At 42.9% G+C, this 27,265-nt stretch overlaps 1 protein-coding gene across 1 annotated transcript; it reads right to left on the reverse strand.

The window, feature by feature from the left end:
- Nucleotides 1-1,888: 1,888 nt before the first annotated feature.
- LOC123624640 (zinc finger protein 160) lies at nt 1,889-24,339 on the reverse strand. The gene is made up of 6 exons (XM_045532671.1): nt 24,193-24,339; nt 16,897-16,983; nt 11,939-12,029; nt 9,478-9,604; nt 8,517-8,645; nt 1,889-5,303 (listed from the first exon to the last, which is right to left on the reverse strand). Exons 3-6 carry the CDS (start codon nt 12,008-12,010, stop codon nt 3,106-3,108), a joined length of 2,526 nt encoding a protein of 841 aa, XP_045388627.1. The 5' UTR covers nt 12,011-12,029; nt 16,897-16,983; nt 24,193-24,339; the 3' UTR covers nt 1,889-3,105.
- Between the last annotated feature and the right edge of the window lie 2,926 nt (nt 24,340-27,265).

Genomic DNA, 27,265 nt, shown 5'->3' on the forward strand with positions numbered 1-27,265 from the left:
AACTCAAAACAGTATGAGAAGCTGATTGTAGCTTAAAGTCATGAACCCATTTTATATATGAGGAGTTTTGTTTCCTCTAAAAGCGTCAAGGAATCAACATGGATGTGAAACAGCCCTCGGAGAGTTAACAAGAAATCTGCACAGAAATATAGTTATAATTAACCACTAATCAGGCACACTTTGACCCACTTCCTTGTAACTGAAAGTTATTATTGACCATTTGAATCCCCATTGTTGCTATAAATAGGATCTCTGATGTTAGAATCATACTGCTTTTAAGAATTAATTTTCATCCCCATTGTTTTTGCAGATAAGACCTCAGGAGGGTAGAGGCTTTTGTTTAATAATGGCTTAAGGTGTTTTTCAGATCCTGAATTCCAGGGGAACACCAGATGCCAACCAGTTTGAAGATCCCTTGCCCAGAAACCAAATCAACACGAGAATGCAGTTTCTTCACTCCCCTGTCTAGTGACTTTTCACTCTGCACTCTTCCACCAATCAAAGATCTCCACATTCCCACCCACTCCAAACCCCTTAAATATCCTATCCCCACTCACAGTCTAGGAGGCTGAAAAGGAGGATCACTTGAGGTCAGGAGGAGTTCAAGACCAGCCTGAGCAAGAACAAGACCCAGTCTCTACAAAAAAAATAGAAAAATTAGCTGGGTGTGGTGGTGTGTGCCTGTAGTCCCAGCTACTCTGGAGGCTGAGGCAGGAGGATCACTTGAGCCCAGGAGTTTGACGTTGCAGTGAGCTATGATAATGCCACTGCACTCTAACCTGTGCAACAGAGTGAGACTGTCAAAAAAAAAAAAAAAAATTCCCATCCCCAAACCCCTCAGGGAAATGGATTTAACAGAGAGGATTCCCCTCTCATGGTTAGCTTTAAGATTAAACCTCCTCTGCTGCAACTCAGTGTATCGTGTACTGATGTTCCCAAAAGTTTGGCACTTGTCCCTGAGGCCACATCAGAAGGAGCAGAGGTTTATTAATTTGCTGGCAAACGAGGCAGATGGAGACTCATGTCTTATAGTGCTTTCATCCTATCTATAAGCAGAAATACAGAGTTTTTTTTTTTGTTTGTTTGTTTTTGAGACAGTCTTGCCTTATCTCTGCCATTTTTGGACCAGCTTTGGAAGTCTACCAGCTTCTCTGAGAAAGCCACATTATGTAATATTCTCCTGACACTTGAGTTTATGAGCATGATTCTCAATATCTAAACCAAACCTTAGGTGAAATTCAATCCAGTTTATGAGCATGATTCTCAATATCTAAACCAAACCTTAGGTGGAATTCAATCCAGTTCCCGTGGAATGGTTCCAAGTTTAAATTACCAAAAAATGTTATGGTAGTGAATATATGAAATGTCTAGTCTATTTGCCAAAACAAAATAAAAGTCCAGTTGTGTATGTTCACTCTTAAGGGGAAATTCACGAATGTTAATCTTTTCAAATTTTGTCGCTGAATATGTCAAAAATAAAATGAAGGTGGTGTTTTTATCTTTATCCCCCAAATCTGTTTCATTTCATATTTTTCACATTCTACTCTATTTGCATTTTCCCTGCATGTAAGTCAAGATTCAGACTATGGGCCTTATCTGGCACACAAGAAAGAGGTATGTGGAAATATAATCATATGGTGCATACACATCAATAGTAATACAGATAGATTTTCAGGCATTAAGAATGTGAAATGTGCTTTCTTTGGGATTTTCATTGTACTCAAATAAGTATCCTATGCCAGAGTAGGGACAGCATAACTTAAGTGCAAAATATGTTTCCCAAAATTGTGTTGATTCCACCAAAGAAAAAAATTGTCCTTGATGCTTCAACTTTAAAAGCCTAACAGTGCATCACTATTATAAAGCATCCCACTGAGGTAGAATAAAATGATGTTGAAAGAATGGGACTCATTTATTTAAAAAGATTAAATTGTACTAGTTAAAACATTACATCTATGATACACTCTTAATAAAACAGAAGCAAAATGTGATTCCAGCAGTTAATGAGTCTTACTCAAGAACATGTTATTCTGGTTCTTTCGAATAAACTCTTCACCCTGGTAACTATTTAATAATCTTCAATTGCAAAAGCAAGACTAATTTTCCATCAATCTTTTGCTATAAAACAGCTATTGCTATTCAATGGAGAAGGTGGGCACCACTTCCTCTGCATTACTTCTACCACACTACCAGTGCCTATTACCTATTACTCTCCTCCCGTAAAAATGCCAGTGTCCCATGGTCTTGGCCTGCTCATTTGATGGCCAGTTGGTAGAGCATTTCTCTTTGAACCCACAGTGCCCTCCTGTCAGGAGAAAGGCACCCGGAACACAATGAGCATGACTGACATCAGTGTTTCATATTATTCTCAGCCCCTCACAGATGCTAATTCAGACAGTATTTAATTTTCAAAGGTAGAGTCCTCCTTCTTTACAAATTGGATAGAAATAACCCTCACCAAATGAACTGAGCCCTTACATCCTATTGATTCTTTCCCAGAAACCACCATGGAAGGTGGGTAAAGACATATAATATCAACATATTTCAAAGTTCAGATTGAAAATCATAATCACTACTCTTTTTTCAAGAAACTTTAAATAATTCAATAAAACATTTTATAACCTGAAGTTAACAGGCCACATACAAACATCCTGTGACCTTTTAATATGTGAGTGTCATAACTTTTAACATATTTGGACTTGTAATTATTCTGCAGTATAAAATATCAAAGATTAATTGGGAAATTAGAGACAGAGTTATTCTTCACATGAATCCTCATCTACAGTTATTATGGCCACTGGGTAATGGCCTCATCATATACATTACATTTGTTATGGTCATTGGGTAATGGCATCGCCATACACATTGCATTTGTGTAGTTTTATCAATTATGTGTATTTTGATGCCCACTGAGCTGTGAGGCCTAGATAAAGCCTCTGCCACATAAATTTACATGATATTTCCTATCATGGGCTCTCTTGGTATCTATTAATGGTTCAACTTAGGAGGGACTGGCCATAGTCATTATATTTGTAAGGATTCCCTCAAGAATGAATTCTCTGATATTGTGAAAGGAGTGAACTGTGACTGACGACCCTGTCACACTCACTTGTAAGGTTTCTCTCCACTGTGAAGTCTGTGATGACTTGCAAGATTTGAACTTTGCCTGAAGACCTTGCCACATTTGTTACACTTATAACGTTTTTCTCCAGTGTGGATTGCCTGATGGGTAGTCAGGCTTGAACGTACACGAAAGGCTTTCCCACACACTGTACATCTGTAAGGTTTCTCTCCAGTATGAATTCTTCGGTGATTTGCCAGGTGTGAATTTTGAGTGAATACTTTGCCACATTCATTACATTTGTAAGGTTTTTTCCCAGTATGTATGGCCTGATGGGTAGTTAGTGTTGAACGAACGCTGAAGGCTTTCCCACACTCATTGCATCTGTAAGGTTTCTCTCCAGTATGAATTCTTCGATGATTTGCAAGGTGTGAATTTTGAGTGAAAACCTTGCCACATTCATTACACTTATAAGGTTTTTCTCCAGTATGGATGACCTGATGGGTAGTTAGGTTTGAATGCATACTAAAGGCTTTGCCACACTGATTACACTTGTAAGGTTTCTCTCCAGTATGAATTCTTCGATGAGTCGCAAGATATGAATTGTGCCTAAAGACCTTGCCACATTCATGACATTTGTAAGGTTTTTGTCCAGTATGTATTGCCTGATGAAGAGTTAGGCTTGACCGAACACTAAAGGCTCTTCCACACTCATTACATGTGTAAGGTTTTTCTCCAGTATGAATTCTCCAGTGTCTTGCAAGTTGTGAAGTCTGACTGAAGACTTTGCCACAGTCATTACACTTGTAAGGTTTTTCTCCAGAATGAATTCCCTGATGACTTGTAAGGTGTGATTTTTGAGTGAAGCCCTTGCCACACTCAATACATTTGTAAGGTTTCTCTCCAGTATGGATTGCCTGATGGGTAGTTAGGCTTGAACGCACACTAAAGGCTTTCCCACACTCATTACACTTATAAGGTTTCTCTCCAGTATGAATTCTTCGATGATTTGCAAGCTGTGAATTCTGAGTGAAAACCTTGCCACATTCATTACATTTAAAAGGTTTTTTTCCAGAATGGATGACCTGATGTGTAGTTAGGTTTGAATGCATACTAAAGGCTTTGCCACACTCATTGCACTTGTAAGGTTTCTCTCCAGTATGAATTCTGCGATGCCTTCCAAGGTAGGAATTGTACCTGAACACCTTTCCACATTCATTACATTTGTAAGGTTTTTCTCCAGTATGAATTGTCTGATGGATAGCTAGGCTTGAACGTACACTAAAGGCTTTGCCACACTCATTGCACTTGTAAGGTTTCTCTCCAGTATGAATTCTCCAGTGGCTTGCAAGGTGTGAATTTTGAGTGAAGAGCTTGCCACATTCATTACATTTGAAAGGCTTTTCCCCAGTATGGATTAACTGATGGGTAGTTAAGTTTGAATGTCCTCTAAAGGTTTTCCCACACTCATTACACTTGTAAGGTCTCTCTCCCGTATGAATTCTCCTATGACCTGCAAGGTTTGAAGGCTGACTGAAGACCTTGCCACATTCATTACATTTGTAAGGTTTTTCTCCAGTATGGATTACCTGATGGATAGTTAGGTTTGAACGAACACTAAAGGTTTTGCCACATTCAGTACATTTGTAGGGCTTCTCTCCACTATGAATTCTTCTATGACTTGTAAGGTGTGAATTTTGAGTGAACACCTTGCCACACTCATTACATTTGTAAGGTTTTCCCCAACTGTTTGCTTTTTGTCCTTGCGTGAGTAATGCAAAATAGCTAAATTCCTTTGCATACTTTTTAGAATTGTGGGTTCTGACACGAGAAGAAATTGGTTTTTGTGGTAACACTGAAGGACCACAGTTGGCAGAGTTCCCAACTTGATTACATTGATACATTTTCCCTTCATCTTGAAATAGCTGGAGTTCAGACAGATGTGAATGAAAGCTTAATCCAAGCTGATTGTTAACATCCTTGTTTTCTGCATTTCTTCTGTCATGTTGATCTTTTCTACCAGTGATATTTTCATTCTGGGTCATAAGCACTCCTTTATAATTTCCTTCATCATCTTGCCACTGACACTCAAAATCATATATATGTTTCTGGACTTCTCTGAAGGAAAAGTCTTCAATGTCATGGTTCCCATGTCTTCCCAACATCACTGTTTGGAATATTTCTCCTGTAAAATTTTTCCCTTTTGGTAGTAAATCCTTGATAACAAATTCAGGAGAGAGATCTACAAGATATAAAGAATCACAGGTTTCCAATTAATCACCATATGTAAACAAATATTTCATATTGAAAAATAGTATTATACAAAAAGTAATACTTATATTAGAGTTATAAAACTTCAGAACCATGAATTTCAATATAAAGGAAGTAAAAAAAAACCCAAATAGTATTCTTTAACAAAGTGGCTACATGCAATTAAAATGGTATGAAAGCCTAGATTCAAGCAACCTATGACCCACCATTCACATTGTGGAAGCCTATGTTAGCCTTTAAAGGAGTATTTTTCTACCATGACCTCAAGGAACATACCAACTGGCCAAAAATAGTTGGCTGTCTCATAATTGAAAAGAAATATTATGCTGTAATATTATATACAAATATTAATAAATACTAAAGCACAACATGATATGCTATAATGGTAAATAAACTATTTAATGAATTACTAAAAAGTGGCAATTTTGAATTCTGAAACAATCATAGCACTGGGAAATGAGAAAGAATTCAACAGTGTCAGAAAAAAACAGTATTTTACTAAATATCTGTCATAAAACTATATGCACAAAAACAGGCATTTTGCAACGCTGACAAGTGGTGCGTTGACAGTGGTGCGTTTCATAATGCATGTTGAAAAACCACCATGTATAAATCATACAAAAATGAAAATATTCTAGGAACCATGATAAAATGAGTTCAGAAGAATTAGTAATCACATTTATAAAAAGTTATAGTTTGTGGAATTGTAAATAGGTTTCTCTTAAGAGAAATGAAGGAGTATAGACTACAAGAACTGTAGTACAATTTTTTAAAAATTTTATCGTATACTGACAAATTATAATTGTATATATACAGTTATGGGGCACGAAGTGACGTCCTGTTGTAGGCATACAATGTGGAATGATGGAATCAAGCTTAATAACACATCCATCCTCTCAAGAACACATTATTGGCTGGGCACAATGGCTCACACCTATAATCCTAGCACTCTAGGAGGCTGACGCAGGAGGACTGCTTGAACTCAGGAGTTCAAGACCAGCCTGAGCAAGAGCGAGACTCTGCCTATACTAAAAATAGAAAAATTAGCTGAGCATGGTGGTGTGCACCTGCAGTCCCAGCTACTTGGGAGGCTGAGGCAGGAGGATCACTTAAGCCCAGGAATTTGAGGTGGCAGTGAGCTGTGATGATGCCACTGTACACTAGCTGTGGTGACAGAGTGAGACCCTGTCTCAAAAAAATAAAAAATAAATTGTATCTTTGTAATATAGTTTGAAACAGGTTGTGTGATCACTCCAGGGTTGTTCTTTTTATTCAAGAGTTCCTTGACTACAAGCAAGTGCTGATTAAATAAATAAAATAATTGTTACAAAAGTTCACTTATAATAAATGGAAACGTACAAGATGAAAGCTGCAGTGGCTTAAACAAATGATGGCAGAATTAAAATATGGAGACATAATTCAACTTCATCAGTTTCCTCAGTAAGCTGCATCAAAACTGTATCTGGGCCAGGCATGATGGCTCATGCCTGTAATCCTAGCTCTGGGAGGCCAAGGTGGGAGAATCACTTCAGGTCAGGAGTTCGAGACCAGCCTGAACAAGAGCGAGACCCCTGTCTCTACTAAAAATCAAAAAAATTAGCCGGGTGTGGTGGTGCACACCTGTAGTCTCAGCTACTCAGGAGGCTGAGGCAGGAGGATTGCTTGAGCCCAGGAGTTTGAGGTTGCTGTGAGCTAGGCTGATGCCATGGCACTCTAGCCCAGGTGACAGAGTGAGCCTCTGTCTCAAAAAGAAAAAGAAAAAAAAAAAAGAAGAAGAAGAAAACTGTATCTGGTGCACATTTGAACATACAACAAATAGAACAAAAATTTTGCTGTTGAAAATGAATAATGACACATACAGGGGATAAGAAATGTGGCATGAACAATAGTTCAGTCATGAGTCTGATACACATAAGGTTATGAACTTGAACAATGCTGACGTTAGGAGAAATTCCTAAATCACTGATTGCTAAAAGGACATAATTACTTATGTAATCAAGACTGTCACAATGCCCTTAAGAGACACTTTTGTGATACTTTTCAAAAATAAGAATAACTGGGCATACTTAGCGACGAGGCTCTCCTGATATTTTCCATCTCAGTATCTTTAGAGATGCTGACATGTCTCAGAGACTTCAAGAGGCATCTTGTATGTAGCAGGATGATATTCAAATATATTAGTCAAAGTGTTCTCATTTATCAATTTTGTTAACCAGTAAAACCACTCTGTGGGATAGTCCACAAGAAGTTATGCATAATCTAAGAGTGGGTTATCACAGTAAAAAATAAAAGATGACATGTCAACCCCTAGAAGTGTATATATCAAAAGCATGTTTCAAAGGCAAAATCACACAAACATAAGAAAATACGGTATCAGGAATAGCCCAGGTTTTCTACATTAACAGAGTATTGAGTGGTGGAAGAGAGAGAAAAATACAACATATGGGGGTCTGATTTTGTGAGTTCTTGAGACAGGACTCTGTTCTGCCTACAGATCCCATGCTAAAGCCTGAAAAAATAGGATATGCATCCCATGTAGGAGTGGGGATTAATTAGAGAATGACTTTGTCAACTGTCTTTACATTTAGTCTCATAAGATCCAACCCATTCCTTTGTCACATACACCCACAAAGTGTGGCAAAAGTGGAATGTAAGAACTGGCTGAAAAGTCTCAACAGGCAGAGAGGACTTGAGATAGCTCCAAGAAGTTTCCACGGCCCCCGATACAAAGTGAGACCAGGCAATGTTTCCCATCTCTTGAGAAGTCTTTCAGGCACACGAAATGGGATAGAACATAGATAGGTCCAGACATCAGGACTATGGAGCCCTCATCTCTGATCTATATGGAGGGAAAACTGAGCATCACGTAGAACTAAATACACAAGGAGAGACCAAAGAGGAAAGCCACCTTCCTGAAAGAAACCAAAGAGATCACAGAAGCAAGATGACAGAGTATTGCAGGTCATGACAAATACCTTGCATTTGTCTCTGAGCTGTAGTACAACTGGAGGGTGAAAGCATAAACTGTTACACATCTGAAGAACAGAATAAGTGGGCAAAAAAATTTCCTTTCGGAGCTCACGGGATATAAAGTTTTCTTTTCCCAAAGACCTCCTCCATTTGCAGAGAGTTTCCCACACTCTATTTAATGAGCAGCTTTCTCTCTGACCATCAGAGCTCTTACCTGTGATCGCACCTTTGGTACCTTCCCACCTATGTGGTTTTCTTGCAATTTTCACCTGGCTCTCCACAGTCCAGGGCTCTTTCCCTTCCTCCAATATGTAGATGATATTCATGTCAAAACTGGAGATTCCTGGTTATGAAAAGAAAGAAATAACGTGCTGTGGCTTTTCTAGAATCCCACCCCTATATTTACATGACAGAGGACACCAGAGATGGATGTTGAAAAACATGTCAAAAATTCATCCACTGAATGCTTCCTTCCAAATGCTTAGAAACCACTATAATATGCAGATATCTGGCTCTATTCCATGAACCACTGAAGTAAAAGCAGACAGGCAGAAAACAGGATATTGGAGATTTTAAAATTCCAACACTTGGCCAGGCACAGTGACTCACTCGTGCTTGTAATCCTAGCACTGCAGGAAGCCGAGGCAGGAAGATTGCTTGAGGCCAGGAGTTCAAGACCAGCCTAAGCAACATATCGAGACAAATATATTTTTTTGTTTCTACAAAAAAAAAAAAAAAAAAAAAAATTGGCTGGGCATGGTGGTGCACACCTATAGTACCAGCTACTTAGAAGGCTGAGGCAGGAGGATCGAGGGCTTGTGCCCAGGAATTTGAGGCTGCAGTGAGCTATCATGACGCCTCTGCACTCTAGCCTGGGCAAGAGAGCAAGACTCTGTCTCAAAAAAAAAAAAAAAAAAAAAAAAAAAAATCTGACACAAAGTATTATGTATGCATACAAAAGCTCTGAAATCTTCCAATGATATATCACGAAGGGAGTGGAACATCTGAAGAAAGGGTATGATTAAAGTCCAGATTTCCCATTTTTAAGCTTTTCATTTCTGAGTTAATAAAGCTTCAATCTCAATCAGGCAATGCAGGGGCTCCCAAGAGATTCACAAGGGAAAATGTAAAGAAACACAAGAATATATCCTGACTTCTGGAAAAGTTATCCTCACCCAGGTAGACCAGGTTCCAGTAGTTCTCCAACATCACGTCCCTGTATAAAGCCCTCTGAGCAGGATCCAGGCATTCCCACTCCTCCTGAGAAAATTCTATGGCCACATCCCTGAACGTCAGCTGTCCCTAAAATGGAAAACACATTTCACCATGTAACTATGGGGAGACTTCTAATGTTCACATCAAGTGAGGAGAACTGTTAGAACCGCTTAAATTCAAGTGAGCAGACTGGCAGACATACACATTTGGTCTTCACCCCCCTTTCCTGACATCAGAGCTCACTTGAAACCTGGGGAGGGATAAGTACCTTTTTGTATGCTAATGAAGTAACTGGTGGCTGGAAGCCCTTAGGTGGCTTTAGGATGGGCCCTGATCACTGGAAAGACCAAGGCTGGATTAGAAAGTTGAGATTTCAGCCCCAGGAACCAACTTCTTGTGACGGGAGGGGGAATGTAGGTAGAGGGAGCTGATGACCAATGGTCAAGGATGGAAGCAATCATGCCTGAGTAATGAAACCTCCACAAAACACCCCCAAAACAGAGGGATAGGTGAACAAGGGGAGGCTCCTGGGCAGGGGGGTGGCACAATCAAAGAGGGTATAGACACCCCTCAACCCCTTTCCCACACCTCACCCAATAGAGTGCTTCCATCTGACTCTTCATCTGTGTGCTTTGTAATATTTTGTATCATAAGTGGATGAATATGAGTAAAGTGGCTTCCGAGTTCTGTGAGCCACTCCAGCAAATTAACTAAATCTGAGGAGGGGGAATTCATGAATTATAGCCAGTCAGTCAGAAGCACAAGCCAAAATCTGTGCTTGTGACTGGCACTGAAGTGGGGACACTGTTGGGGGATTGAGGCCTCAACCTGTGGGATATGACCCTGTATCCAGGTAGATAGAGTCAGAACAGAATTATATAAAAGAACATCCACTTTTGTCTACTGCAGAACTGCTTGCTTGCTATGTGGAGGAAAGTCCACATTCGAGATCACGGAGCGTTCTGTGTTGTGAGGGTATAGTAGGCGAAACTCAGTTTGTTTCTCCTATATTCTTGCACACGTTTGAGCAAGTTATATCTCCCGAATTTTGTTTTATTATACCTTTCCATAAGAGGTTATAATATTCTCTAAAACAGTGTGGATTTCTCAGTTTTGTGAATGCAAAAAAATATACAAATAACCAACACAAGTCCTTTCACAGGTGTTGATTAAAGAAAGAAAATAATTTGGAAAAAATAAAACCAACACAAGGTTATCTCTATAGAAGTGTTAGATATCATGTTCGACACAATAAATGATACTCAGTATCTAGATGAGCTAGACTATGAGTCATGTCTTAAGAGATGATGATATCCACAGTAGTTTTAAAGAAAGACAAGTCAGAATCTAAAAACTTTGGTGGGCCAGGCGCGGTGGCTCACGCCTGTAATCCTAGCACTCTGGGAGGCCAAGGTGGGAGGATCGCTTGAGGTCAGGAGATTGAGACCAGCCTGAGCAAGAGTGAGACCCCATCTCTACTAAAAATAGAAAGAAATTATATGGACAGCTAAAAATATATACAGAAAAATTAGCCGGGCATGGTGGTGTGTGCCTGTAGTTCCAGCTACTCAGGAGGCTGAGGCAGGAGGATTGCTTGAGCCCAGGAGTTTGAGGTTGCTGTGAGCTAAGCTGACGCCACAGCACTCTAGTCCAGGCAACAGAGTGAGACTCTGTCTCAAAATAAATAAATAAATAAATAAATAAATAAAATTGTTAAAAGACATAAAACCTATTTCAAATGATGTGTCTTTGATAAAAACCAGGGGCTTATGCATCCATGTACTCATGAACACACATCACGTGTTGACCCAAGTAAGTGACTGAGGCAAAAATCTCAATCAATGTAGGTTTATTAAGCCAAATTGAGGATGCACCCGGGGGGGTGGGGTGGGGTGGGGGAGTTCGAACCTTCAGCACACTGAGAGACAAATAGTGAGACATACTGACTCACTAGTTTAGCTTTAAACGCACGACAAAATCAGGCTAAAAATATCTCCCCTTATTGATCTCCCTTTCCAGAGTTTGGCAGGTACTTGTGCACATTAATAGGCGACGTCCATGTGCATGTTCTATAACCTTGATCTACAGACAGCTGACACTGCATCCAGATGTGGGTCCTAAACAGTCCCTGCTGCCCAACAGCACTGACACCACAGAGCGATGACCCATCTCCAACCCACAGCTGGGTGTGAAGCCCTTCCCAGGACCGTGCCCAGTGGAGCCTCTTCACAAGGTCATGTCACTAGTTCACGGTGAGATGCAATCTAAGGGGAGATGAGAGGGACTGAGGCAAGGCATGGGTGAGTGCGAGCAAACACGTCAAGCACGACGCTTCGGAGTCAGAGAAGATCAGCAACTCCAGTGCCCGGCATTTCAGAAAGGAGGGAGACTCAGAACAATCCACCGAGAATCTCACTTTACCTGAGTAAGAGCCATTCCTGACTCCTTTTCTTTCCTCTTCCTCCTCTTCTGGGCTGCTTCTTCATGTATCATGAATCTTTAGCAGTCAGTCCTGAATGTCAAAAATATGTTGTTTAATGCTAAGAATCAACATACCCTCTTGCTGTGCCACAGCCACACACACAGGGAAGACTTCACCCTGTGAGGCATGACATTGCTTTTGTTGAATTTGAAAATGATGGGCAGGCTGGAGCTGCCAGGGATGCTTTCCAAGGATTTAAGATCACACCATCCCACGCCATGAAGATCACCTATGCCAAGAAATAACATTTAGGATAGTTATCTTTAAAGGACTTGGTGTTATTTGTACTGTTTGTTTTGATAATATTTGGTCACATCATTTTAATAGTCGGAGGTGGGGGGGGAAGTAAAAGTGAAATTTTTGTGAAGGACTTAGTCTTTCTTTAGCCTTAGTGAATTATAAAATGTGAAGGCCTTAATTTTGTACAATAAACTTTTATTTGTATTCTGTATAAAAAAAAAAAAAAGACTTCACCCTGTGGAAAAATTCCCCGCTGCACCTAGGGGAACGCAAGGGCAAAAAACTCCTACATAAAGACCAAAAAGTTAGTTTTTGACCCCTTTGATCAGACCTCGCCGCCCTCCTGGTGGAGCCCACACTCACGCTGCAGCAGTGGGGAGCTGGGCTGGGCTGAGCCCCCCTCCAGGGCACCGACCCCGCCCTGACCAAACCCGATGCAGAGCACAGCCCCCCTCACCCCTCCGTGGATCACAGGCTGAGCTCAACACCCAGAAATGCAGGACAGAGTTTGGTGTTCAATGCAGGACATGGAGTAGAATCACCTGGGGCAATGTGAGTATTACTGAGGCTGGGCCTCAACCTATTTGAAGGAAAATCTCTAAGGGAGTACAAAGAGATGTATTTGCAAAATGTCTCAGCACTCCAATGTGAACCCAGGGGTTGAGCTCCATTCAAGGGGGCAAAGCCCAACACACCTCCCATGTTGTGACTTTGTTCTTCCCTTGGGGCCTTGTTGTCACCCCACCAATATTCAGACAGTGGACGGCCAAGGAACAAAAGACACACAGAACCACAGAACATGGACAATGTGTGTGCGCGAGGCTGGAATGTTAAATGGGGGTGGGACATCTAAGTCTCTACTGAGGTGATACCTGCACAACGACCTGGGGAAGGAAGGGTGCTTGTCACCTGCAACTGAGAGGCCCGAGAGTTCTAGGCAGAGGGACAGCCCACATGGAGGCCCTGAGGCAGGACCCACCTCAGCCCCAGGAAAAGGAAAGAGGCCTGTGTGGCTGGAGCAGAGCAAACAAGGATGACACAAGCAGGAGATGAGGCCAGGGAGGTCCTGGGGGAGCAGAGCAGGGAGGGCCCAGGCCTGCAAACATTTCTCTCCCACGCGTAGGAAGAACATTTGGAAATGATGTATTTCTTCACCCATTTTAAGAAAACTGGTAATTTCTTCTTTATGTTATAAATTAACACGCAATGTAATATCTTATATATTTTAAATAAATAACAAAAAGTTCAGCTAGGCCCCAGGAAGTATAGGATCACCCTCATCTGAGATGTGAGGACTAAAGGGGAACACGTCTGGGGGAGTCAGGAAGTCACTTTTAGACGTAAGAAGGGGCAGATGCCTGTTAGACAGCCCAGCAGAGAGGTGAGGAGACAACCAGACACAGGATTCTAGAGTTCAGGGGACAGGTCCGCAGGGGAAATGGAGACATGTGGGCGGGGTGTAAACTATTGAGATGAGAAGGAAAGGCAGTGGGTGTGGACAGAGAGGTATCAGGACCACGGTCAGTCACTCCACATTCAGACAGCAGAAAGCTGTGGAGACACCAGATGAGGAAAGCACAGAGTGATCAGAGAGGCAACAAGAAATTTAAAACAAATAGATTTCCGAAGGTTAGTGGGGGGTCCTCAAAGCCAAAAAAATAGAGAAAGTCATCAACTGTGCCACATGCTACTGACAGGAAAAGGATCAGTGGAATGCCAGATGTGAAAGCTTGATTCAAACAAGAATTCAAGGGTTCAGGCAAGAATTTGAAGGAAGAATTAGACAAAGAAAGAGCCAGTTTTTAGTGCATTATGCTCTTAAATGGAGTACAGAAGAGTGGCACGTACTATAGAGGGAAATGTAGGTAAGAGTATTTTTTGTTTTAAAGATGAATGAGTAGAAGTGGGGGAAAAAAGGCTTTATTGTTTGTTGGAGAAGACAAGAAAAAACCAAACTGTTTTCACTGCTCTCACACTCAACACAGAATACTTCACTGTGGTCACCAAAACATGTGAGTGGTTTTCCCCACACTTACCAGTTCTCCAGGGGACTGCCAGCTGGCGTCCTACAATTTAACCCCATTCTGACACTATCTACAAGGACATAGCATCAGACCCCACAGAATACGAGCTCAGTCCCCACAAGACTGCCCCACACTTCAGATGCACTATGCAAGTTGTGGCTGTCACCTCCACCTCTGACTGCCCTGATCAATGTCATGGTTCTCTGAACCCCTCTTGTTGTTCGATTAATTTGCTAGGACAGCTCTTCCCTCCGGCCATTCATCTGTAATCCTGTGTAGTATCTTTTATAACGAATGGGTAAACTAAGAAAAGTGTTTCCCTGAGTTCTCTGCGCTGCTCTGGCAAACTAACAGAACCTAATAAGGGGGGGGGGGGTCAAGGGAATCCTCAGTTTGTACCCAGTCAGTCAGAAGTTCAGGTCCTAAGAGTGGGACTTGTAACTGTCATCTGAAGTGGGGGCAGTCTTGTGGGACTGAGCCCTCAACCACTGGGATCTGGTGGTAACTCGAGGTACATGGTGTCAGAAATGAGTTAAACCATACGACACCCAGTTGGTTTGTGATGGGGATTGGTGGGGAGTAATCTCCACACATTTTGGTGACCACAGGTAAAGTATTCTGTGTTGAGTGTTCACTGTTATATTGCGTGTGACAGGAGGAAAAGCCAAAGGAAAACACTTTTGCTTTTCCTCTTAGCTCATATACTTGCCCCCACCCCACCCCAACCCAGGAAAAGGGAAGAGGGTAACCCACAACTAAATGAGTCAAATCACTGCCCTCTGGGGTTGAACAGAGATTGCAAATGCAAGCTAGACTCTGCTATCAAGAATTGTAAAAATGCACATGTCATATAGACAAGACTTTTACAGTTCTCACCAGCATCTGCGTAATTTAAATAAACATATTAAGACTTATTAGACTGTAAAGACAGAAATCAACGTCACAACTTAATCACCTTACCAATCAATTCACCACTCATCTGGACCCAGAGTCCCTGCTTTTTTCATTACTGTGTTTTCTGCCCTCATTCTGTACATATCTCTCACTCTCACCTTTTCTATCTAGCTTTTTCTCGTTTCCCCCGGGCTTCTGCTGCTCATTTGTGCCCCTCTCCTCGCCTGCTGTTTCTCTCCCTCTTCCTTCTCTTCCACTTGATCCCCTCCGATCTTGCAACTTGTTTCACCTGCTGTGCCTCTTTCTCACCAATCTTTTGATTGTCCCCAACCTTATATATTTCTGTCTTTTTCTTCCCCATCTCTCTTCCCCTGTTAAATTCCCTCTTCCCTGTTACACCCCGTCTCCATTCTCTGGCACACCCAGGTCCCTAAGCTTCCTTCCTGCTGTGGAGCCCCGTCTTGTCCTCGCACCACGCTGCTCTGTCTGCCCTGGCTCCAAATCACCCCTCCTGTCCCCCCACCCTCTGTCTGAGGTGCCTCCCCCTTTGCTGACCCTCGTGCCCTATTTTGCTGCCTTTCATCTCTCGGGACATCAAGCTTTTCTCTACATTTCTCCATTTACTCTTATCCCGCCTCTCCCCCCGTCGCTACTTTCTTGGCTTCTTCTTTCACTTCTATTGTGTCTTTGCAAATCTCTCCCTCATCCTCTACTTCTACAACTTTTTAGGGTTCTCACCCCTTCATTTTTACTCTTTCTCAGTTTTTCTGTTTGCTCTCAGTTGCTGTCTGTCATTCTCCTTATCCCCTTTGCTCAGCCATTCACAGGGAGGGGATGGAAGAGTGAATGTCCCAGTGGGATGGAATTTGGGACAGAACACTGGACCTGAAGAGACAGCCCGAGGCATCTGCCTCTGTGCTGGGTCAGGGGAAGCAGTGACTGCAAAGGGGAGGCCTGGAGAGCAGGAGGGCCCGGCCCAGAGAGCCCAGGGCAGCCGGGTGTCTTTGGGGAGTGGGGGCTGCTGCAGAATCCCAGCAACAGGGAGAGGGTCCGGTCCTCTCCTGGACTGGGCTACATCTCCAGAAGCCGAGGCTCACAGGACCAGAAAAGCCTGAATACCCCTCTTGGGTGGGTGATTTATGTGGCTCGGGGCAGGCAGAGGGATCAGCATAGGTCCTAAGAAGGAAGGCACAGCGAAGGAGGTGTCTGCATGGCCTGAAGCCACAAAGATCAAGGGCAGGACCAGCCTCAGTGTCATTTTAACCACCAAAAAAGCAACCCCTGGATGCTCATAGGGACTTCTGAATTTACTTGGGGTGAAGGAAACAATGCTGGGATTTTGAGGTCTGTAGGGAACCCCAGAAATCAGGTTTGGAAGAGCAGGGTTCTGCAAAGCGCAGGTTTATCCCAGACAGGGGGCAACTCTCTCACTCTCTCTCTCACATACACACACACACACACACACACACACACACACACACACACACACACGCCTTCACGCCTTCACTCCCAAGAGATTTGCTTGTGAACCTGGTCTGCGGGGAAACTGTGCATGTGCAGGGGCTGGCGGTTGGCCTGGGGGCGGGGTAAGGAGGGAGAGAAAAGGGGCAAAATTGCAAAAGGGGGGGGGGCGGGGACAGGGACCGGGGGACAGGGGTGGGGGAAAGCCTCACTGTGGGGTGGGATCCTGAGGGTGGGGGTGGGGCCCGCGCTTCTCTGGCCTCACTCCCAGGACCTACCAGGCAGGCTGGAGCGACTCAGAGGCTGGGAACTGGGCTCTTGCTGGGCACGTCAACGTTGCTTTGTGATTGGATCCAGAAAAGTTTCTGCAATTAAAATTAAGCAATTTAATTAAACAAACTCTGCAATTGTCTGTGATGGGGACGTGAACTAGACTAGGAAATTTCAGCATGGACTTCCATGATCCCAAGCAGAGAAATGAGCTGATTGTGGATCTTTTCATTAAACTGGGAATAGCAGAGATGAATCTCATTATAGGAGAAAAGTCATGAATCCATTTTGTTTATGTGCAGTTTGGATGCTTGTACAATTTTCACTAAAGCAAAATCAACATATTCACAAGAAATTTAAAAAGAATATTTCCGCAAACAAAATTTTGCCATCTATCTCCCTATAATATTATAAAACAGATGTAAATTATTAAAGATTGAAGAAGTATTTTAAAACTAGGAACTACATTCACCAATTGAGTATATATGAAACCCTGTGCTACAAAAACAGATATACATATTCTAGTACAGATGGAACAATTAAAATATTTACCATTAGAAAAAAACAAATTCAGACATAGGTAATGAAAGATTTTATTTTAAAAAATTATTGCAATGGACCAACTGCTCTTACCAGTAGATCTGCAATGTTGAAGATTCACACACACAAAAGAGAGCTTTTCTTTTATATGAAGGAGAAAAGGAAGCTAGAAAGCACCAGGTATGGGGCAGTGGACGAGCATGTGGCATGACCTACAGATACTCTGGGAATGTTTTATTTTAAGGTCAGCTTACTCCAGGGAGGCAATCTTAGAGAGAGGATGTTCCTAATTACAATGCTGAAGGGCGGTCCAAAGTTCAGGTGACTGGGAGAAGGAGTGAAACTTAAACTTAAGTCTGATTAAGTCAAGTTAACCAATTTGAAGGGTCATTAGATTTGAGTAAGTCCCACATGGAAATGTGGTTCTTTGCATTAAACTGTTTCCAAAATAAAAAACAGAGTTGGGGGGCCAGTTTAACCTTTGCTATTTTCCAGGATTACAGGGTTGGAGTGAACTTCTACATTGTCAACACATAACACTAAATAAAATTCAAAAACTCATGGATATACATGTTATATTTGAAAACTGGAATATGAGAAAGTTTAAACTTATAATAATAACAAACTTGCCCTGGTAGCCTTTGAATGGCATTGAAGGGCACTGAATCTTCATTGTGGATGTATTGCCTGATCTTATCACATAGAAAAGGCATCATTTACCACTAAAAAAATATTTCATTGAATTGAAAAAATTGGATGCACCAAGTTTATTTCAAAGCCATTTGAACTTATAATTCACTCAAAGCACATAATAGATCAACAATTGAAACATAAGGAAACAAAGCATTAATATCTATTTTTTAAAGTATTATTTATAGACGTTTAAGGTAATGGTTGGTGACCTAAGTTATCTGATATCCCTCCCCTAAACACCCAGGTCCTGGGCCCTTGAATGTCCCTGGACTTGAGCCCAGAGTTCTGTGTCTTCCTCCTTGGTGCATGAGAAATAGAAATGGAAATGAGGTTCTGATGGCATCGCTATGAAATTGTACATTCAGTACAGGCAGAATTTTGCATTTCAATTTCTAGTTTCCATCCCCTACACAGACAAATAAGGTCCTGGATTAATTAAATATGCTGTTCTAATTGCCAGTTGCAGGGTGAAACCACCTCCCCACGGGGACCCTCCTTTGGGGTCAGTACACCTCTCCCCGTATCCTTCACGGGGCTGAGTTGTGATCCGCTCATTGGCAGGGTGTCTATCTCCACCCGCTCCACCTGTGCGTGCATCTTGGAACAAACAGGAAGAGGCCAGTAGAGAGTAATCACCACCAGTGGCCTGGCAGCGAGAAACTGGCAGCTTTATCTTCCCAAGGACAGTCCCAATTTTAGCCTCTGGGCTGCATGTCACTGTCTATATTTGCCCTCTGAATCTTAGAAAAACCTTTCCCTATCTCACAGACCCTTAGAACCACTCCCTCGAGTTGTGCCCCTAGACCCATCCACACCAAACCCTCCTAATGAAAACCATCTGCCACCTGAGTCTGAGGCCCTTCTGTTGCCCTTTTGGACTCAGACATTCTTACAAAGTTCCATGGGGACCCACACACTCCCCACATACTCCATAATGATCCAACCATCCAGCTATAAAATCTCATAAGCCCTAATACTCATGGAATCATGCACATAAAAGTCCCAGAGGCTCAGTGACCTAAGACACCATATTTTCACTCATTATGACTCCATCCCACACAGGAACACCACCAAAATTCACTAATAAAAAGGAGATGTGGCTGGGCGCATCACTTGAGGTCAGGAGTTCAAGGTTAGTCTGAGCAAAAGGGAGACCCTGTCTCTGCAAAAAATATAAAAAATTAGCCATGTGTGGTGGTACACGCCTGTAGTCCTAGCTATCTGGGAGGCTGAGGTAGGCGGATTGCTTGAGCCCAGGAGTTTGAGGTTGCTGTGAGCTATGATGATGCCACTGCACTCTAGCCTGGGCAACAGAGTGACACAGATGCTGTCTCAAAAAAAAAAGGAGAGGCACATGCCCCAATGAGACCCCAATATCTTCCACTCCAAATTGTCCTTTTATCTTCCAAAATGCATCTGAAAGCTTCCTACAATCCAAAATACCAAAGGTAATCCAGAAGATGATTTCTGAGATTTCCCCTAGAATTCCTCTATGGGTTGCAGGACAATTTCTGTACTCCCTAAAGACTCCACAGAAGTGTGGAGTGGATGCTGTGGTACAGCTCTGGGATCCACTCCCTCAGGCCCAGGGACCCATCCTCCTCCTGCCTGAGCTCCCTGTGGGCTCAGCTTAGGGCTTGTTTCTAACTACACTGCCAGATAATGTTTCTCTCTGCCTGATTCCACTGCCTTCAGTCCTCTTCATTGTGATCATAAGTTTCCCAATTAAACCCCTGCATGCAAATCTCAGTCTCAGTATCTCTGTCCCAGGAAACCTGAACTAAGACACTATGGCATTCCAGAACAATCCATGCAGCCCCACAGCCACCCATAAACCCACTTCCAGGTGCTCCAGCCAGATCTGAGATATTCCTTTCCAAAAGTTCCATACACTCCTCATCCAACAACCACACTTGAAACAGGGGTACACACCACTCACAGGACTTATATAGAGGCCCACCTTTGCTTTCATACTCCTCCTGTAGACCACAAAGGACACCCCTCCACTTTTTCCCATTTTCCTGCCTCTCCTCCATGCATGAAGAACAAACTACATTGACCAACACAGGGGACTCCAGACAAGCAATGCAGCAGGAATGGACCCACATAGCTATATGCAAGACAGTGGGGCCTCCAGTATGTGGTCTAAGAAGTTGGCCATGCTGGAAGAAATAGCCAGCAATTTGGGACAACATGGAGTCCAGTTTAAAGGCAGGTGAAGACTGGCTAGATTGAGTTAACTGAGGATGTCACAGAAAAAGAGGCACCAGATCTCATGAGGGAAGCCACCATTGTCCCTATGTCTCACCAATCACAGCAAACTGCAAGATTCCCTAGTTCTTTAGCGGGGGCCTTCATGCCCCTCAGGCTCCTGACCTTCTCCCCACCCTTCCTGAAGGGAAGCCAGGATCCCTGGCTCTGCACATCACCTGGTGGAAGGCAAAGCCCCCGCTCATGATGGCAACTGGTCCCTGGTGATGTGAGAGCCTGTAAGACCTGGGAGCTGAAGTGAAGCAGTGACACAGATGGCTAAAACGGGGACACTTCAGCACATTGCCTGAGGACATAGGGCCTGTAGGGCTTTGCAGGCCTCAGCACATTCTCCTGCTGTTATTTTCAGTAAATTAAAGTAGCCACAGGAGGTTTAGGTAAATTAGAGTTGAAATTTCCAGAAGAAATATGGGACCATCCTCTTCACCTGCCCTGGGCTCCTGGTCTACTCAGCCCCACCCAAAGCCCCACCATCTAACTGCACAGCCCCGAAGCAGGTGCTGCAGTTGTCCTGTGACCATGGAGACTGCGCAGCCTCCGGTGGAGGGAAAACAAAAGAACTCGAAATGATCAATGCAGAAGAGTATTTCTGATTTGGTGATTGACGCAAAGGCAATCAAACCTGAGTAACATGATAGAAATTGAGTGGCAGAAGGAACATGAAGTGACAGGGTGTGGGGTGGGGGAAGATGTCTATAAGCCTAGACCTGAAGGAGAAAGGGCCAGAGTCAGGATAATTTATGGACAAAGGGTAAGAGCAGGGGCAAAGACCTGAGACAGGAAAGGGTTTGGAAAAAGAGAAATATCAAATGTGACTGGGGCAGAGACAGCCATGAGGAGGGTGAGCTCCCCGGAGGAGGCTGCACACACTGGCAGGGGCCCTCATGACACAGGGCTGTAGAGCCACAGAGAGGATCCGGACTTGCCCTGAGGAACATGGGAAGCCAGAGGAGGGCTCAATGCCAGGGACAGACATGACCTGCCTTTAGGTTTAGCCATGATAATCCTGATGCAGTTTCTCAGAGACCATCCTTCCATCCTTATGGTTTTATTTCATTTTCATTTTTGGAGGACTGAGTCCCATTTAAGATTCTGATTACACTGGGCACTCCCCCCTCTTAGAAGAATTGCCAAACACAGATTCACACCCAATTTTGCCAAATACTTAAATGGTCGGTGTGGCTTACATTGAGGTGTTCTGGTCCAGTCCCTCATCTCCGTGTTACAGGGGGGTTTTTTGAGGCCCACAGGGGGAGACATTTCACCAGATGATCCTGAGAAGGTCTGGGCTGAGTGAGAATGAGGAGCTGTGACTGATTCTGATAAGGTAGTTGGGTCAATGGGGAGGGTTGTTCTTTATCACAACTTCCCTTGAAAATTCTAAGACCTTCTTTCACATACCTGAGCAAAACAAACTTCTCTTTCAAGGTTTCATCACATTGATCCCAAACATTTAATTGTTCTTTTCTAAAAAAACACAGTAACATACTTACAAAATGCAGAATTGTGAACACATGGCTATTGGTGTTCAAAACAGTAAAAGGGAGTAAGCTGTAGAAATAAGCTCTGAGGAAATTTTTCATCAGGAATACATAGGCTCTGTTGGAACAATGTTCCATGTCAATCCAGCCCATCCTTTAACATTTGGAGAGAACAGAACAGAAAAGAGGGACTTGAGGGGAACATCTATTTAGTAGCTCACAGCTTTAACAGATGACATAGGGAAGAAAACAAAAATAGAGTGGTTCAACTAGGTTCTGATGTTAAAGCAAAAGGTCATTGATATCTTTACCAACTACACGTTTAAACAATCCAAAATTACCTACCAGCTACCAAAAAATGTTTCCAATATATTATAAAGAGTAGAAAACACGCACACCTCAATCTGAAATTGACAAAATTTCAAAGGAAAACGATTTTGAAATTGTTAAAAAATAACAATGAATTCTGTAGTCAAAGGGAAAAAAATTTAAATATATCATATTTAGACGAAAATGACATGAGCTGATTATAGGATTCGAGCAAAGCTTGTTTCAGAAGTAATTATATATAAAAATATAGAAACTCTACTAGCTAAGATTCATCTCGGCCTTCAAAATGAACCACGTATGAAATGAAAGGGAACCAGAAAGAAAAAACAGTAAATTCTTTACAAAAAAAACAGCAGCTCTTTTAAAGTTCCTTTAAAAGACCGCATGTAGTGACAGAGTCAGTCACTTCTTCCCCATTTCACTCCACCACTCCCCACCGCATTCCAGGAAAAGGGAAGAGGGTGACCCACAACTGAATGAGTCAAGTCACTGCTCTCTGGCTGAACAGGGATTGCAAGAGGCCACCCTCTGATGCCAAGAATTATAAAATGTACTAGCCTCATTGACAAGAGCTTGATAATTCTCATCCTCCTTTGTATAACTGAAACAATTAGATTACAGAGAAACCAAAGTCATAACTTAATCATCAAATCCAATCATCTCATCACTAATTTGGACAAGGGGTCTCCTCTTTCTTCATAACTATGTTTCCCTCCCTCATTCCATACATACTTCTCATTCTCACCTTCTCTATCTCTTTTTATTCCTTTCATTTCCCCCCTGGGACTCTGCTGATTTTGTGCTCCTCTACTGCTTTTTCTCCACTTCTGTTTGTTTTCTCTGACACCTATTCAGCTCCTTTCTTGCAACTTGTTTCACCTGCTTTGCTGTTTTGGTCCAATCTCTGGATTGTCCCCAATCTTATATATTTCTGCCTCTTTCTTCTTCTCCCTCTGCTCCCCCTCTGCTCTCTCTGTTAAATTTCCTCTTCCTTGTTGCAATCCCCTGTCCCCACTCTCTGGCACCTCCAGGTCCCTAGGCTTCTTCCCTGCTGTGCTGCCCCCTCTTGGTGTCCCAGCACCACACTGCTCTGTCTGCCCTGGCTCCAAATCATCTGTCCTCTCCCCCCACTCTCTGTCTAAGGAGCCTCCCCCTTTGCATCCTTTCACCCTATTTTGCTGTCCTTCCTCTCTCAGGACATAGAGCTTTTCTCTACATTTCTCCAGTTACTTCCCCTCATCCTCCACTACTTTCTTGGCTTCTTCTTTCACTTCTACTGTCTCTTTGTAAATCTCTTCCACATTCTGCACTTCAACATCTTTTTATAGTTCTCACCCCTTCTTTTTTACTGTTTCCCCTCAGTTTTTCTATTTGCTCTCAGTTGCTGTCTCTTTCTCCTGATCCCCTTTGCTTAAACATTCACAGGGAAGGGCATGGAATAAGATGCGCGCCTCTCAGAAAACCAGCATTTTCCAGTGGGGTAGAATTAGCACATGAGAACAGTGAGCGGGTGTCACAAGACAGGCCCCGGTCACCTCCCGCAACGTGGGTGAGGGGAAGGGGTGACTGTGAAGGGGAGGCCTGGGGAGCAGGATCAGGAAGGAGGAGGAGGAGGAGGAGGAGGAGGAGGACGGATGGGGCGATGGTGCTTTGGGAGAGGAGTGGGGTCTGCAGAATTCCAGGGCCAGAAAGAGGAAGGACGCGGCCTCTCCTGGACTGAGGCTGCGGCGCTGCCCTCCCGGGGCCAACAAGGGTGGCACTGGTGGCGCAAAGGGCGAGCATGTACCTCGCGGCCGAGGACTTAACGTGGCACAGTGCGGGAGTTTAGTGAAGGGTTTGGGCAGGTAAACCCCTGCTTAAAGGTTTAAAAACCTCGGAAATCGGTGTTTATCTGGCCCGAAGCCAGAAAGATCGGGGGCGGACCAACCTCCGAGATTTCAACCCAAAGGGAAGCAGTTTCCGGACCCACGGCGCGAGGTCTGTATTTACCTGGGGCGGAGCGGAGATTTTAAGGTCCGTAGCAACCCCCGGGCACCGAGTCCGGAAGACGGCGAAGCGCAGATTTAATCTAGACAGACGGACACTGACACTCCGCGGTTTGATGTTTTCTCCGCTCGATCCGCTTCCGGGTCTGCGGGAAACTGCGCAGAGGGAAGAGACGCAGCGGCCCGGGGGCGGGGCCTGAGGGGGGAGGTCGGGGGTGGGAAAGGGCGGGGCTTGGAGAGGGACGCGAGAGAAGGGAGGGGCCTGCGCGGGGAGAGGGGGCGGGGCCTGAGGGGGGTCGGGGGGGAAAGGGCGGGGCCTGGAGAGGGACGCGAGAGGCGGGGCCGGCGCGGAGGGCGGGGCCGTGGGCCGTGGGCCGTCGCTTTGGGTCTGCAAAGCGTCCTGTGGAACAGCCTAAAGGTTTCGGCATCAAGTTAAAAGCACAGTTGTACTGGCCACTGATGTTGGAAACCAAACTGTTTTTCTCCTAAGTTAGAAACAGTTTATGTTAAAACTGGTTTTTGCTAGCGGGTTTACCCAATAAACCGCTCAGCAGTCTGGGACGTGGGATCTCCGTAGTGGGGGCAAATGTGGGGCGGTGACAGGATCCTGGGAGGTTCTGAAAGTAAAATTAATCGGAGCAATTTCATTTAAAAGTCCTGAAATTATCTCTGAAGGGGATGCATACTAGAATGCGAAACGCAAAACTGCCTGCAGGGAATTTGCAATTTAATACTATGGTCCCTCCAACCTCATTTCCATTTTTATTCCCCATTTGCCCCAGAGGGACAGAGTCAACCTGGTGCTCACTTCCAGAGACTTCCAGGAGGACAAGACCTGTGGTGTGGGCCATGGAAAGCTAAGGCTCCTGGTAAGTTAGATCACCAACCGTTGCTTTAATAAAAGCAATAACTTTAAAAAAGTTATAAATTGCATTGTTCTTCTTTAAGCACATTCTATTCCATACTTGAGATAGCAACTTCAAATACTTATGAGATAATCTTTTCTTCACATCATAATATGCTTAAGTCAATAATTTCTAGATATAATTTTAAATACATGGATTCTGAAGTTAGACAACGTATTTTATTTAAATACAGTAATTTATGTTAGGCTTTTGTTTTCTATTTCTGAATGATCTCTCTTTTGTGGGTTACAAAGCCTGTAAAATAGATGCCTTCAAAAGACATTTAGATTTATTTTCTCGTAAAGAATAAATAATTTTCCAGTATTTCTAGGGGCATTTAATAGGGCAGTTATTCTCTTTCCTTGAACCCCAAAGAAAGTGAAACAAGATTATCAAATTTAAATGAACTCACTTCTACAGGCAATAATTTTGTGGTAATATCTGTGAATTAACATCCACTATGAATTGAGTTTTTCTGTCACATCCCTGCATGTGGAAGATTTCATCCACCCAGAAGTGGTAACTAATTGAAATATGATTATGTTTAGATAGAAAAGTTAGTATGTTTAAAATATTTTTAGTCTAAAAGAGCATGATGTCCTGGTGTTACCTACAAACGAATACAAGAAAATTTATCATCACCACATTTTTAAAACGTGGTATCTAGATTTGGGGATCTCACAAAATGTAATATTTGCTAACTAGTAATGTTGCTAAAACAGAAGTATCAGTATGAAATTCCATAATCAGAAGCAAAAAAAAATGAATTTATTGTAGAGCTTTTCATTAAACTCACTACAGTATAGGATAAGCTAATTATAGATAAAATTATGAATCTATTTTGTTTATATGGACCTTGTAAAATTTTCAAGGGAGCAAAATGGACATATTCATAAGAAATAAAAAAAGGATACTTCATCAATCACAGGAAGGTTGTGACATGCCTGTTTGTAATATCACCATAAAACATATGCAAACTATTAAAGATTTTAAAATTTCTTTAAAACAACTACTTTTACCTATTGAATATATATTAAGCCCTTTGCCACAAAAAAAGGAGAATGTACATAATCTTATCACAGGTGGAACAATTAAGATATTTACTGTTGTAGAAGACAATTCAGATTTGTCAAATTCTCACCAGAGCCAGGACGGGCTCCCACGCCCAGGCGAGGGGACGACACCCTACCCGTGTCGGGGCTGAGAAGTGGCTGCCGCTTCCTCAGGTGAGACCTCGACTGGTGGCAGACGTTAGAGGTCATTAATTATTGCGTGTATCACACGACGGCACGTACGTAGGTACACACGCAGGCACGCAGGCCTGCAGCCCCCACGCTGGGCCCGCGACACGCAGGTACCTTTAAGGATTGTTAACACCGAAGCCCAGCTGCCTCTCCCAGGTCTCTCAAGACATTTTTGGATCAGCAGGGGAGGTCTCGACAGCTTTCCCTAAAAAGCCTCATTACGCAATAAACATTCTCATAACACTTCCGTGTAGGACATCATCATTCTCAAGATCCAAACTGAACTTTTAGGTGGACTTCAATCAAGTTCCAGTGGAGTGGTCAAAAGTTCAACTCACCCAGTGTTTTGAGGGTGACGATATGAAGTTTATCTACCAAAACAAAATTTCCATTGTATGTTATTTATTCTTGAGGAAATTCATGAACATTAATATTTTTAAATTATGTCACTGAGCACTGCAAAGACAAAATATGTTTTTTATCCTTATTCCTTGCATTTTAATTTCTTAATTTTTTTCATATTGTTACTATGTTTGTATTTTCTCTTTATGTAAATCAAGGTTCATGCCATGGGTCTTATTTGGCACACAAGAACGAGGCTATGTAAATATAATATTAATAATAGTGCACGTTCATGAACAGCAATGCAGGTTTTAGGGTATAAAAGTCTGAAATTGCACTTCTATTAGATTTTCATTATACCCATATAAGTATCCCAGGGCGGAGTGTAGAGAGAATAACTCAAGTGCATTCTATGAGTATACATTCCCAACATTGTATGTTGTTTGATTCCTCTAAGAAAAAAACTATTTTACACCTTTCAATATAAAGAGCCTAATGGGGCATTGTTATGTCTGTTGTGAAGTACCCTACTGAAGTGGGATGAAACTACGTTGGTAGAAAGAACACGATGCATTCGTAGTTATGA

The sequence above is a fragment of the Lemur catta genome, chromosome 19 (genome assembly GCF_020740605.2).
Source record: "Lemur catta isolate mLemCat1 chromosome 19, mLemCat1.pri, whole genome shotgun sequence".
In the NCBI taxonomy this organism is placed as follows: domain Eukaryota; kingdom Metazoa; phylum Chordata; class Mammalia; order Primates; family Lemuridae; genus Lemur; species Lemur catta.